Source organism: Gastrolobium bilobum, unplaced genomic scaffold (genome assembly GCF_033153095.1).
Source record: "Gastrolobium bilobum isolate Gb01-03AN ecotype WA unplaced genomic scaffold, APGP_CSIRO_Gbil_v1 utg8583, whole genome shotgun sequence".
Lineage (NCBI taxonomy): Eukaryota > Viridiplantae > Streptophyta > Magnoliopsida > Fabales > Fabaceae > Gastrolobium > Gastrolobium bilobum.
In genome coordinates this window covers 56,912-72,846 of record NW_026898347.1, presented here as the reverse complement: position 1 = coordinate 72,846, position 15,935 = coordinate 56,912, and the positions used below count along the sequence as shown (strand labels likewise).

Sequence of the window (15,935 nt, the reverse complement as noted above, 5' to 3'; positions counted from 1 at the left end):
CATATTGGTATCATTTATATACAAGAACTCACTCACCTAGGCAGCTACTAACCATATTAGATTACTTAACCAACTCCTAACCATCTAAGCTCCTTCTAACTATTGCAACTGATACACTCACTCTGGCTTGTATTGTGCCTAAGGAACTGTGTACTCGATGTCCAAATGGAGAATAAATAGCAAGAAATACTCCTGGGTCTCAACTGAAATGTAAATCTACTTGTTGATGCTGATCCATTGAATTAGATGAAGATGAAAAACCCACTCTAGTAGCTAGAGTGGAGCTCCTCTTAGGTCGCGTTTGGTTCAGGGATTTTGTTGGGATCCCCATCCTTCTGAGTTTGGCAATCTATGTTATCTGTGTTTGGTAGAAGTGAAATGATAATTTGTCTAGCCAAGACGTTTGCCCAGCTTTCTTGTGCGTATGGAAAAAATGATGAAAAATAATGTTTAACTTTCCCACTTGGGATGTGGTATTCACTGAAAACCAGCTAAATGCTCAAAAGTTAATGTAAATTGTGACAAAATTACCCTCCTACTTACTGCATCTGCTTTACCAAATTGTGACAAAAGTTCATTACACCATTGATAGACGCATGCATGCGTGCGTTTGATGTATGCTTTCATTGAACCATTGACAGTATGTCGTGAATCTCAGAAAAAGGAAGCCCACTTCTCAGACGCGGACAAGAGGTGGAACAAATCACAATTACCATATATTCATTTTTATTTCCATTTTCGAAATAAAAAACCCAAAAAGGCAAAAATAACAGGAAGCACATAATTGTATCCAACATTTAAACCATCATCCACTTTGGTTTATTTGTTCTATCTAATTCTGGTTTACCACCAAATTAATAATTTTATCAATAAGGCAAGTTACTCCTAATTAGATCCACAACACCGTTCCTTCTGCGCAAGACCGCCATAATGCTCAAGATTCTTTGTGCCTCTTGACTGAGAGAAAGAGACCACAATATTTACCGTTCGGAAGTGAGGCTTTGCAACAGCAGAAAGGAGAGTAAGAGAGAAAGAGACAAGTTATGCAGATGTGCAGACGTTCGGATCTCAAATGTCTAACAACTCTCACGAATATGTTTTCAAATACGTTACACACATTCAAAATTTTAGTGTAGGGTTATTTTTGTCTTTTCAACCCTTTTTCCCATCATTATTTTACTTTCAACCAAACATAGACTTATAAAATTAATCCAATTTTCCCGGTAAAATTTGGGCGAACCAATCAACTTTTTTTAAACTTTCCTACCAAACTCACTTTTCTACCACATTCCTAGTAATTGTATTTACCTAGTAAAAAAAAATATCTCCTGTACCAAACGCTCCCTTAGGCTCGTGCAATTTCCTTGCCCTTTCTGAGTTGCTATCCAGGCTCAAGAACTCATTGGGGTTGGCTCCAGTAAAAAAATTTAATGCTGGAGTCAACTTTAGCAACTTCATTGACATGCTTTGGTGACTGAAACAAGGTAGCGGTGGCTGCAAGACATAATGACTTTGTATTCTGTGTAGCAAGAATAGTTCTATACCAAAGAGGCAACAAAGTAGGGGAGACTCCATTGAGGATGAGATCTTCTTGCTCATGGAAGAGCCTCTTATGTGCTCTATTTTCTGTGACAACACCATATGATGGTTATTGAAACATGACAAAGGCAAGGGGGTGAGACAACATTGGGTTCTTGATTCTGGTTATCCATTATTAAAATGCTATCCACTAACCTCTGTTCCGTTTGTGCGAAGAGTAGCAAAAGTTGTTTAGCGGTGTCAAAATTTGACTTCATTTGCACTTTGAACTTTGAAGGAAGCAAGATCATTAAGCAAACTCGTGCAATTCTATGGTGGAGATTAAAATGATGTTCAGCAATGAAATCATCAAATATTAGAAGTGAAATTCATTGGGAGAGAAAATACAAAATAAAAGATTGAATACAAAAGAGTTTCATACATGATAAATGTGAATTGTGCCACATATAGTGTAGTGATTAATCCGAAATAAAATCTCTTTTTAAATTTTGTGCGTGGTATTATTATTAGAAAAACGTTGAATTCAAATATATATATATATATATAGGAGAAAATCTGCTTACAATTTTTTTTTTTATAAACTCTTGCAAATTACACTATATGTTACCGGAAATACATAGTGTAACCTAGTGTACTTCCAGGAGTACATAATGTAGTTTGTAAACAAAAAAGTTTGTAAATATAACCCTCATATATATATATATATATATGAAAAATATTTTCTCGTGTTACATGAGAATTGAATCTTTTCATTTCTTTTCTCTTTTTAATAAATGTGGGGTTCACCACTAGGTGAGTCACAACATGAGAATTCAATTCTCATGCAACACGAGAAAATCAAAGCATATATATATATATATATATATATATATAAGTTATCATTTATTAAGAATTAATATTTAATTAATAAGTTTGGTTCTTAATAAATAATAACATTTGATTGACGGAAATCAACGGTTAAGATTTGATATCAAATTTTAAAGTTTACACTAGTATCAAAATTTTATCTCGTATATATATAAATATATATATATATATATATATATATATATCAGAATAATATTTCTGCAGTTACTGCAGCTAAGTTATATGCATTTACTCCTCAAAACTGTTGTTTCACAGGCCTTATAACTGGTGCTCACACACACAAATACACAGGCAATTCTCTTAATATACCTTTATTTTATTACTGATTCTGCCAAGCTATTTTACAAGAGTTACAATGTGTTATTTATAAGCAATAGCAAATGATTAAGGGTGATAATGACTAACATAGAAAATGTAAACATATTAATTGTCCACTAACAGATACCTAGGGACACACCTTTTCACCATAAACCTTTCATTTTCTATTTTCTTTTATTTAATTTAAAACTTATGCCAACAAAACTCTCCCATAAGCTTTAAATTATTCGACCATCCTTCATCACAATCTTCTTCTCGAAATTTTCTAACAGCAATGTTGGTAACGACTTCGTAAATATGTCACCCACTTGATCTCAGCTTGCAACACGAGTGAGCTCCACCTTTCCTTCCTTGACTTGATCCCAGATGAAATGAAACCTGACATCAATATGCTTACTCCTTTCATGGTTGACCGAGTTCTTTGCTAACTCAATTGCAGATTTGTTGTTAACCTGGATCTCGGTTGGGCCGACTTGTTCTTGCTCCAATTTACTCAATAGATTCCTCAGACATATTGCGTGACAAACGCAACAGGATGCAGCAACGTACTCGGCTTCGCATGTAGATAGAGTCACAATGGGTTCATTCTTTGACACCCACGTGAATGTCTTGTTTCCCATGAAAAACACATAATCAGCCGTGTTCTTCCTGTCATCAACATCTCCACACCAGTCGCTATCTGAATATCCCACCAGCTTGTACTTGTCTGACTTCGAATAATGAAGTCCTTGCAAGATTGTTCCTTGAACATATCTCAATATCCTCTTTGTTGCCTTCCAATGCGTGTAGTCCGGATCTTCCATGAACCGGCTTATAATCCCAACACTTAGACACAAGTCTGGCCTCGTACAAGTTAAATACCTCAAACATCCTACTTGACTCTGGTAATTACTCAGATCAACTCTTTCTCCTCCATCATACTTCGAAAGTTTTAAGTCGGGTTCTATAGGAGTTGAAACCAGATTGCAATCTGTCATTTTGAATCTCTTTAAGATATCTTTTGCATAAGCTTCTTTAGATACGAAGATTCCGGATTTGTCTTGTCTGACTTCCAGACCAAGGAAGTATCTCATCAGACCGAGATCCGTCATCTCGAACTCTTTTGTCATTTTCTTCTTGAAGTCTTGTATCATCCCTTCATCATTTCCCAAGAGGATTAGATCATCAACATATAAAGCAACCAGTAAAATATTACCTTCTTTCTTATTCACATACAGGGCATGTTCATATGGACATTACTCAAATCCGTCCTTCTTGAAATAAGAGTCAATACGGGTATTCCAAGCCCGCGGTGCCTGCTTCAGCCCATACAAAGCCTTCTTGAGCCTTAACACTTTTCTTTCTTGTTCGACTTTCATGAAACCCGGAGGTTGTTCTAGATATACCTCTTCCTCAAGTACACCGTTTAAGAACGCCGATTTCACATCCATCTGATAGATCGGCCATCCAAGCTAGGCTGCATGTGAGATCAACAACCTGATTGTCTCCATCCTTACTACGGGTGCAAACACCTCGTCATAGTCTATTCCAGCTTTCTGTTTGTACCCCTTTGCTACTAGTTGGGCTTTGAATCGCTCAATCTCCCCTTTAGCATTCATCTTCTTCTTATATACCCACTTCACACCGATGGGCCGACTTCCTTTTGGTAGCTCGGCTAACTCCCATGACTTATTCCGCTCAATAGCGTTTATTTCTTCTTCCATGGCAGATTTCCATTTTTCATTTCGGACAGCTTCCTCAAAGCTCAAATCCTCAGAATCTGCTAATAAGCAAACGAGATGTGCTTCGTTAGTTGAGTCATACAAGTCTTGTAAGCTTGTCATTCTCGGTTGTCTCTGCTCTTCTTCATCATCAGAGACTTCAGGATTTGTCGGGATATGGGTCGAAGATTGTCCGACCTCAATTGATATATTTTCGGGTTCTACATTGACCCCGGATGTACTATTCCAGTCCTATTCATCTTCTTCATTCACTTTCACATCTCGGCTTACCAACACCCTTTTATTGACAGGATCTAACAACTTGTATCCCTTCGTCTTCTCATCATATCCAATAAACACAAACTTTTTACTCTTATCTTCAAGCTTCGTTCTGAGCTGGTCCGGTATGTGTGCATACACAACACTACCAAAAATCTTGAAATGAGCCACTGATGGCTTTAGACCATTCCATGCTTCCTGTGGGGTTTTATCATTCACACTTGAATGCGGACATCTATTCTGCACGTACACAACACATTGTACGGCTTCTCCCAAAACTCCTTAGGCATATTCTTAGTCTTTAACATAGAACGAACCATATCCAAGATAGTCCGATTCTTTCTTTCAGCAACTTCGTCTTGCTGTGGTGTGTACGACGCGGTCAGAAACTGTCTTATCCCGTGTTCTTCACAATACCTTTTAAAGGCAGTTGAAATGTACTCGCCACCTTGGTCAGAACAGACTGACTTGATGTATCTCCCAGTTGCATTTTCTATCATGACTTTAAACCTCTTAAAGGCCTCTAGCACCTCGGACTTCTCCTTCAGAAAATATACCTAAGTCTTACGACTGAGATCATCAATAAACGAAACAAAGTATCTCTTTCCACTGAAGGACCCCGGAGTTATGGGTTCACACAGGTCGGTATGTATCAACTCCAGAGGCTGTTTAGCCCGGTATCTTGCCATTCTCTGGAACGGGCTTCTTGCGTGCTTACCCAGCACACAATCTTCACAGAACTTTCTTTCAGAATTTATCTTTGGCAGTCTCACTACTATGTTCTTCTTCATCAGCTCGGCTAGACCACTGTAATGAAGGTGTCCAAATCGTCGATGCCACAGAGACATCTTATCCTCCACCTCGGCTTGAAGATAGCCAACCTCCACGCTCCTCAAACTCAACTTGTACATTCTGTTCTTTTTCATATGAACTCGGGCTATCAGACGCCCTTGTTTATCTTTTAATAGTAGAACTCGGTCTGTCATTAGAATCGAGTAACCTTTCTCCATCAACTGTCCAATGCTCAAAATGTTACTTTTGAGCTCGGGCACATAGTACACATCCCGAATTGTTCCAACTCGTCCATCCTTTTGTAGAAAGCAGACCGTGCCACGACCTTTCACATCAATTTTGGACGCGTCTCCAAAAGAGACATGTCCGGCTTCCACTGTTCACAACTCTTTGAACAAATGTTTGTAACCACACATATGATTACTGACACCAGTATCCAAGTACCTTTCTGTTTCACTCTTCGAGCTAGTTTCACCATGTGCTAACATTTGAACTCCTCCATTTCTTATTTCTCCTTCTGCAGCGAAGTTTGAAGTCTCGTCAACTATTCTTTCATCTCGGCAATCTTTAGCAAAATGCTCGACTCGGCCACAGTTGTAGCATCTGTCCGAGTTGCAATCTTTTGCGTAGTGACCATACTTGCTACACTTATAACATTCTATATTACTTTGATTCGACCACCGGCCACTTCCACCTCGGCCACGTCCTCTACCTCTCCAGTTTTGCTGACTCGTCTCAGCTCTTTCTTCGTGTTTCACCTCCTGATCTCGGCCATTTCCACGTCCACCTCGTCCACGACCTCTAACTCAGACATTCTGAGAGTACAACACCTTTTCATCCTTAATTGTTGCTTTTGTCTGGAGTGCTTGCTCAAGAGACTCCTTCTTCTTTTTCTTCTTGCGTTGCTTATGCGTTTCAAGAGAACCAGCTAGCTCTTCAACAGAAAGTGTAGCCAAGTCCTTAGACTCCTCAATTACACATACCACGTTTTCGAAGTCGTCTGTCAATGACCTCAGAATCTTTTCAACAACTCTGGAGTTGATCAACACCTCTTCATTCCGTTTCAACTGGTTCACCACGGTCTGAACCCTGGTGATGAAGTCCGACACTCCTTCGGTTTCCTTCATCTTCATCCCCTCCAACTCTCCTCGAAGAGTTTGAAGTCTGACCTGCTTCACACGGTCCGCGCCTTTGTAGACCGTCTCCAGTATATCTCAGGCCTCATTTGTCGTCGTTACGCCTCCAATCTTTTCAAGACCACCGCTTTTTTCAACAGCTTGAAACATCATAAAGAGTGCCGCTGCATCCTCTGTTCTCGACGCACTGAACTGCTTGAGTTGATTTGTTGAATATCCTTCTGTTGATTCAGGTTCTACGAACCCATTTTGCACCAACCCCCAACTGTCATAGGCTCTTAGAAGAGTCTTCATTTGGATGCTCCAGTTTTCATAGTTCACCTTTGTCAGGCGGGGCACTGACAGACTATTACTCATATTCTCCATTGGCTCAAGCTCTGATAGCAATTTGTTATTTCACAGGCCCTAAAACTGGTGCTTACACACACAAATACACAAGCAATTCTCTGAACATACCTCTATTTTATTACTGATTCTGCCAAGCTATTTTACAAGAGTTACAGTGTGCTATTTATAAGTAATAGCAAATGATTAAGGGTGATAATGACTAACATAGGAAATCTAAACATATTAATTGTCCACTGACAGATACCTAGGGACACACCTCTTCACCATAAACCTTTTATTTTCTATTTTCTTTTATTTAATTTAAAACTTATCCCAACAAAAACGACGATATTTTGGGATTGAAAAATTAAATAATTATAATTATAAAAACTATAATAACTCTGAAATAAATTAAAATTACAAAAATACCGTGATTTTCGGCCCAAAACGACGTGGTATTAAACTTAGTGCATATAATTTATATACAGTAACGGCAGAAAAAACAAACCCTCCTCTCTCTCTCTCTATATATATATATATATATATATATATATTTAAAAAGAGGTAGGATCATTTGACACCGGTGTCAAATTTGAAGTTTGACACCTCATCTGAGAGCCGTTAGATCAAAAAAGATCAATGACATCATATGCTTACAAATCAGAGTCGTTGATCTTTTTTGATCTAATGACTCTCAAATGAGGTGTCAAACTTCAAATTTAACACCGGTGTCAAAGGATCCTACCTCATTTAAAAATGAGATTCCCGCAATTCACGCTTAAATTAGGTTCTTGTTTAGAGCACTATTATGTTATTAGGATAACACAAAAATCACGCGATCAGTGACATTTGTACATTAGCAAAGATAAAAGCAACAACATCACGTGTACAATTTTGCACGTGGTCGTGGAGCATAAGAATTCAGAAGCAACAAATCTAATCTGGATAACCTAAATTCCAAAACTGCCAATATTCAAACATTTGGACAATCTATCTAAAATCGGACCGCCACCCTCTATTTTTAGAGTTTGTGATAAATATAAAATTTTGAAATATAATGTTAGAACGAAGAGATCAATTAAGAAAAGAAAATCGTGTTGAAATTTTATATTAATTAATATTGTTTAACAGAATATGCAAACCAAGCTCCATATTATGACCATTCTTTACAAGCGTGTATCATAAAACTTTCCTTTGAAGGTATGCTGCCATGGAAATTCACAGCTCAAATACATAAAATTAATAATTGACCTCTTAAGTTTTTTTTTTTTAAATTAATGGCTAAACTCATTCTGTTTAATTAATAGATTAGGTTAAAATAATTAAAATATACGTTATAGGTCATCTGTGATTCTGTGCTAATTACCTACTTTACCTGTTCTCCATGCTATTTATAATCTTTTTGCCAACTTGCCTATTAATAATTTACGCAAATTCACATATGTTTCATTACTATATATTCATTATCTTTTTGCTAACTTACATATCAACAATTCAAACCATTTTAATATTTCAACGTGGAATATGACCTATCTTCATAAATATTCATACATCATAATTGACTCAACTGGTAATTAAGCACTATTAAAAATTCTCACCAAATTTTGTAACAAGTTTTAATATTCTTAAAATTTTTATGCTCAATAAGAATAAAAAAGTTTTCATTAATTTGTCGTATATAACAGTATTAAAATCTCTCATCACATGAATATGTTGTTACTTAGACCTATTTGGTATCTCTCGTTAAAAGTTACTTTTAAAATAAAATTAAAAAAAAAAGTGCTTAAAAAATAAGGCTAAAAGTTATTGATGATTATATAAAGTTGTTTTGATTATTTTGAAGAAAGAAAGAAAAAATAATTTACTATTATAATGAATTATTAGGGTAAAGAATAAAATTTATAAATACAAATTTAGAATAAGAGTAAAATTGTAAAATAAATATGAAAAGTAAAAAAAGCTTATATACATCTTAAAAAAAGCTTCTCTTATGACTTTTTAACTTTTAATTTATTTCTTATTATTAAAAAAATTATTTTTATAATAAGAATTTTTATAAAAATATGTTTAACCAAGCTTCTGCTTTTAAAAAAAAAAAAATTTAAAAGTAAGACATGTTAAACTGGCAGTTAATGTTATGAATATTAAGATAGTAAATTCTTGAATTTAATTTGTATATAATATACTATAATATATAAAGTAATAACATACTATTACATTACTCAATGAATTTAATAATATAATAAGTTACCAAAATTATTAAAGAATGTGATAATATATATTAAATATCAATATAATTTTTTTATAGCAATAATATATCAAAATTAAATTATATTTTATATAAACTTCAATTAATTAATGTCAATGATGAATTTAATTTTATAATTTCCACAAAAGCCAGAATTACAGTGGGGCCAATCTTCTCCGTAACTGCGTAGCTCCAATTCAAACTACAACACCAAATGTATTGGTACTTTGTATGATTTTTTTTTGGGGTACAATTGTATGAATTTTTAATAACGAGTAAATTAACCCTGTTATAAACACAAAAAATAACGAGTAAATTAACCCTGTCATTAAGATCATAAGCACTAAACATATCAGATGTCTTATTCTAACGTTTTAAATAAATAAATAAATTTAATGTTATCCAAAAATAAATATATATTTTTGGATACAAAAAATAGATAAACTTAAATATATAGATATGGTAATATCAAAGGTTAATTTAAAAATTTTGTTTAAATTAAACATCAATTAATTCATGGACAATATCTTTTACGTATTTACAAATTTAGAATGAGAAAAAGCACCTCCCTAATTTAAAAGAATGAAAAAAAAGAAACGAAATGAGAACACATTGGTTGTAGTTTTGTTTAGTTTTTCTTGTCAAAGAGGCCGAAGTTCTGGAGATGCAGCGTATCCATCAATCCGCGTCACAACCGCGTGTGCTTTTAGATGGATAGATATCCAAAACAAACACGAACACACCAGTACGATACAATCCCAAATTTATTAAAATCTTAACATATTCGCTAATAAATAATTCAAGATTATGAAAGCACTTATTTTTCCAAAAATTACTAACAATATCAATCAACTAAATCCGGTAAAAATTATCACAAATATATTCTTAAAAAAGAAATGATCGCTTACAAAAATTAAATAAAAATTCAAAAGTAAGGGGCTAGTGAGGACGTGGGTGGGTCCCGCATCACCACCATCTCAGGCTGTCCGGTTCGGTTGAGAAAAATGAGAACTCTCGAAGACACAAGCCTGCCTCTACTTTTCTTTTTTCGTTTTAATTATTTATTTATTTTTCACATTCCTTCTCTCTCTCTCTCTCTGTCTCCTTTTCTCGCCGTTGCCCCTCTTCGTTTTCAATTTGGTCGAGCGAAATCAATTAGAATGAATGATTCCCACACTCCTCTTTCTATTCCTTCGTTTCTCCACCCTGTCAACACACATCATCATCAGCATCAACAACAACCATAATTGATTACCAAAACCCTTTTCTCTTTCTTTTTTTTCTTTTTTTTTTCCCCCTTATTTTCTCGTTCCTTCACCTTTCGATTCACTTACACTGTTATATACTAGCAAAGTATCCCAGATTCTTTTTACTCTGACCATCACCTTTTCAACCCCACACCATACCTTCTTACTCCAATCACTCTCTCCTTCTTCTATGTACCATCCTATCCCACCACCGACCTTTAGCAATTTCCTTTCCGTCCATCCCCACCTCAATTCTAGGGTTTTTGATTGTTTTTCTTCTTTCCTTCTATTTTAAATTATTATTATTATTATTATTATTATAAAAAAAAAAACCCTTTTCCTTTCCACTTTTAATTCGTTAGGTTAGGCTGATCACTGTGCTTTCTGATCTCTCTCTTCTTTCCTTTCACTCGCACCTTCTGTTGTCTGTTCTTCGAATCTCTCTACTTCGTCTGATTCTAGTATATTTCTTCACAATCTACAACTTCACACGCACACGCGATCTCTCTTTCTCTTATGATGTGGATACTTGTCTGCCCGGTCGTGTTTTTCCCCTTTGCTTAGGAATCTCAATCCTATCATTACTAATCTGAATTCAATACTATTTGTGTATTCATTGGGTGATTTCCCCTTTTTCTTCTTTTTGTTACTTGGAAATATTCTTCCCAGTGGGTGCGTGTGGAGGAGAATAGTGATTGTTAATGGCATACCAATCGATTCAGGGTCCGAGTTCGGGATCGAGTTCGAGTTCGGGGTTTCAACTATTGAACTCTCCTTTTGGCGACACCACTTATACCAAGGTCTTCGTTGGAGGATTGGCTTGGGAGACTCAGAGCGAAACCATGCGCCGTTACTTCGAGCAGTTTGGAGAGATTCTCGAGGCCGTCGTAATCACTGATAAGAATACAGGGCGATCCAAAGGCTATGGTTTCGTGAGTATCTTATTTATTCCATTTTCGCCTTTTATCAGTGTTTGCACTACCCAAAACATTAATTTCTTGTCATTCGAAAATTTTGTCGGTTTGTATGATCTGGATAGATACCCTTTTATTTTATCCAAAGATTCACATATACCAGCCTGCATTGCATTTGATTTACATTTACCATTGAATGACTTGGTTTCTATCTCACCTGCATGGAATTGGAGGGTATAGGTGACTTTCCGGGATCCCGAGGCTGCTAGGAGAGCCTGTGCTGATCCTACACCGGTCATTGATGGTAGAAGGGCAAATTGTAACTTGGCTTCTCTTGGCCGACCACGGCCCCCTCTCCCTTATGGTATATTACATCTAATCCTCCCCAGTTTTAATTAACTATGCAACTTCATTACCTTATCCTCTATCTTTTGTTGTTATGCAATACTACGCCTAAATGCGCATACTAAAATTTAATATTGATCTTGCTTTATCATTGCCGTCATCATCATTGTTTGTTGACATGCATATGTTATTGTGATAAAGTCATGGGCAGTGCTAGAAAGAGCTCGAGTGCTTGTATGCATGAGTCTCTCCTGCGCATTTTAAATTCTTATTTTTCATCTTATAAAACCTACACTCATCTAAAAAAAAAAAAAAAACTCATTCATCTGAAAGATGAAAGGTTCCAGTGTTTATTATCATTTCCTGATTTCCCTGAAGTCATCTGAACTCCTATGGACCACATTTTCTTAATTTTTCTTCTTTATGTTTCTGTCTGGTTAAGTGACATCTGTGCTTGCTATTTCTGATTGATCTTGCTTAACCAATCGTGTTAAGCCCAAGTTATACTATTCTTTCATTGATATGCATAGAAGTCTGCTGCAACATGCGCATTCCAGGTTACTCTTCCTACACTGATTACTTTTATTTTGTGCTTGCTTCTTTTGTCTTTTTATAGGACGGATAAGACCAGCGTCCCCTTATGTTGGAAGTTTGCAACCAGCCCGAGGTGCTTATGTTGGAGGCTTTGGCTACCAGCAACCGCTTTCCTATGGCTATCAACAAGGATTGGTTTATCCTCCTTATGGGTTAGTGGAATGTTTCTGCACATTATTGCAAACGTTTGATTTAAAGATTTGTTCTCGATGCTAATAATTATTCTCTTGCTTTGTCTTTATACTTGTCATATCTACACTTATATCTGCAGTATTGCAATTATTTAACTCATTATCAACTCATTTCATTGTTGTTGACCGTTAAATGATGGTGGTGACCACTAAATTCAACTACACGCATATACTTGCAAGGACCTGGTTTTCTTTTTCTTTCTTTCTGTGGCAAAATTCACATACCAATCACAATATGCAGCATCCTTGTGGTAGTGGTTAATTAGGAGAGGAAAATCCTGAGATATTTGGTCTTTACTCATTTACATGTCCATTGCATCTGGAAAACCTATATCAATTAGATTTAATAAAATAATTGTTTGCCATATTTGTCTCCATGCGTGAGGTGTTCCTAACTACATTTGCATTGTGCATCAGGATATATTACACCAGAATCATGCTATAGAGGTGATCTTTTCAACATTATATGTGGTTGTTTTATCTTTGCAGGTATACGACATATGGACCCGAATACATCTACCCACAGGTCTAATTAGATTTTTTAATTAACTTAGGAAGAGTGTTAGTGTTGTTTGTGCTCTGCTTACTTTTTCAATCTCTGCTTTCTTTTCTAACAGAATCTGTACAACCCATATATGGGTCAACAGTACCTTCAGATATATGGAGTGCCTGGAGCAGTTAATACAACTATTTATCCTTATGGACAATTGGGTCAAACTATTCCCAGCGGTCATGGTTATACAGCAATGCAGGGCTATACAGTACCTGGTCATCAGATTGTGCCCTACGGTGGATCCAATGTTAATGCCATGACAACTTCACCTATGCCTGCCATTCAAGCACCATATCCTAGTGGTACAGTTGTCTTCCCTAAAGAATTTCTTTTCGTGATTTAGGCTGTGCCTTTCTGTTGCCTTGTGAAAATTTGTTGTATTTGTCACATGTCTCGATTTAATATCTGCTGCCTTAATTTTCATGTGATTGAAAGAGTGCTGTAATTCATATTTGATGCAAGATTTTTCTTCTCAACGGCCATCTTTGATGGGTATTCTTTTGCAAAACGAATGCGCAAGGAACTATTTAAGTTAAACAAGCATATTTATGCCAGGAATGCATATACTTTTTATCTGTTAGTATATGTTTCTGCAAAGAGGTTAATAAATGAAAGCATTGCACGTGTAGGCAATTTCAGTTATCAAACCCAGATTTATGTACTGAATGTGGAATTTTTAATATCTGATAGAATGTGGAATTTTTAATAAAATATAGGTAAATGGGAGTTGTGAAGCATGGCAAGTAACTTATCTGTAAAGAATCCTTAATACTTTTTATATGGAGAAGTGTTGTAAGATGTATATGTTGAATGAGGCATTAAAACACCCATGCTGTATCTCTTGATTATTGAGAGAAAAACTTAGTTCTATGTAAATGGATGTGATTTGCAAGTGTGTTGGCTTTTCCAGGAATTGCTGCACAAGTTCCAGGCCAACCGCAATTTATTGTTCCTGCTCCTTCTCAGTTTATGCAAGGCAGCGGTCCTGACCAAACGGCCGGGTGAGGGGGCGAATAAGGTGAGCTATTCACCTTGCATCTTATTGTGCATGTCGTTATTCCCAGCATGAACTTATGCTTTGAAATCGCTCTGTTGAAGGTATCCTTAGTTTGCAGCAGGACTAAGAGCAGTGGATCTGCTACTTGAGTGGCGGGCTTCCAATCTAGCCTTGCAAGTTATTTATTTTGCATTCTAGAGGTATTGTTGCTTTGTTTTCTGTTGCATTAATGGTAGGGTTAGAACTTAGAAATGAGTTAAGCTGCACATTAGCATGCCAAAACTTAACTGGTTTCTTTTGGCTTGGTACGAGCTCATGAGCAATTGAGTTTAGCATAATTGGGCTCATTTATGCGGCGGCCTAGGGAGTGCTCAACTCATTTGCTTATGAGTTGTTTCGGTATGATTAAAATTTATTATATATTTATATTTGGTAGTACAAATATTATCAAATGGTGTTACCATTTAATATTTACTTTATGTTGTTGTATATGTATTGAGTCAGTTGCGTTATGTTAGTAAATACACATCTTACATGTTTTTTTTTTTAATTATTATAAGTTTGGAACTTTCTTGAATTTGGCTAATTATAAGTTGTAAACTGTATTTGTATTTTGTTAAAGTCAATTGACCTCATAAAGCTGGCGCCAATTAGCTCACGAGCCTGACTTAAGCTGAGCATCCGCTTGAAAATTTGCCTTACATCGAATCTGAGTGAGCTGTGAGATGAGTTAAAAATGCATGAGCAACCCTCTACTCTTCTCGGTTCATTTTGAGCTGTACTTAATGGCAAAAATAGCATTATAATTTTCAGAAAAGAAAATAAATTTAGTGGTTCAAGATGTCTTATGGTGGATTTTACATTCTATCAAGCTTATGAGGGTAATGTAGACATTTTCTGTCTCCTAAATTACGTAGAGACTTGCATATAGTATATATAGCCTTTGTTACTAGTGTTTTCACAATTCTTAACAAGTGCAAAATTAGATCTCCCATATTTCATTTTGCCATCGTTCTATTGGTTTACATTTGCACAATACATAGCATAAATGTTTTATTTTTGCTCACCAAGTGTGATAAGTCTGCATTCCTAAATGGATTGTTGTATGTTAGTCTGAAATTGAAAAGGTTGGCTTTGGAAACCGTAATATTCTTTAGTAGTGGTTTAGCTCTCAACAAATTTTATAATGTGCAGGTCATATATAGTCATGCTCACCAAGTTGTGTCTGAGTCGCTCCAGATGGTGAAGGAAACTGGAACGTGCGGGCTGCTTTTCCATTTGGACGTTTACACTAGTGTATTTATACCTTATACTACCAGTACTCAGGAAGAGTGGCGGTAGTATTGGATCAATGGTTGCTGGAATAGGTTTCTGGCATCCATGTAGGAATAAACTTGTGTAAAAAAAACATGTCTGAATCAAAATATGATTCTTTGTAGTCTCATCCAGCATTGAGTTTGTAGATAATCGTCAATGTTGGGAATTGTGTGACGATGGATGGTCCATCACATTGAATGTGATTTTTGTGCATAGTAGTTGTCAGAGGTTTCTGCCACAAAACACAGTGTAATTTTATGATTTTAAGAACCTGCCGTTTATGCAGGGTAGAACCTCCAGTATATTCCACTAGAGAAATTGCAGTGGTTCTATAGCGTTATGTTACCGTCATTCAGCACTTGGTCACCATGTTCAACATTTTCTTCAATTAATTTTCATCCTTCTTATCGCGGTGCCCTCTACATTAGTTATTACTTGTTGTAACATCTAATTTATTTTTCTTTTCCAAACACGTCGAATGCTTTTTAATCAATTGTGGATGGAGGCACATTAATCACAAAACGAAGGCTTTTAATCGCCAATTGGTTGGTGATATGGCTGGATTGTAATT

At 35.9% G+C, this 15,935-nt stretch overlaps 1 protein-coding gene across 1 annotated transcript; it reads left to right on the top strand.

Moving 5' to 3' along the window:
- The first annotated feature begins 10,323 nt into the window (after positions 1-10,323).
- LOC133315117 (probable RNA-binding protein ARP1) lies at positions 10,324-15,733 on the top strand. The gene is given in 10 exon segments (XM_061516681.1): positions 10,324-11,385; positions 11,608-11,731; positions 12,329-12,458; positions 12,987-13,023; positions 13,115-13,349; positions 13,961-14,051; positions 14,149-14,224; positions 15,242-15,275; positions 15,278-15,316; positions 15,319-15,733. Coding segments are annotated over 10 exon segments (1,128 nt in total). The 5' UTR covers positions 10,324-11,154; the 3' UTR covers positions 15,450-15,733.
- The last annotated feature ends 202 nt before the right edge of the window (positions 15,734-15,935 follow it).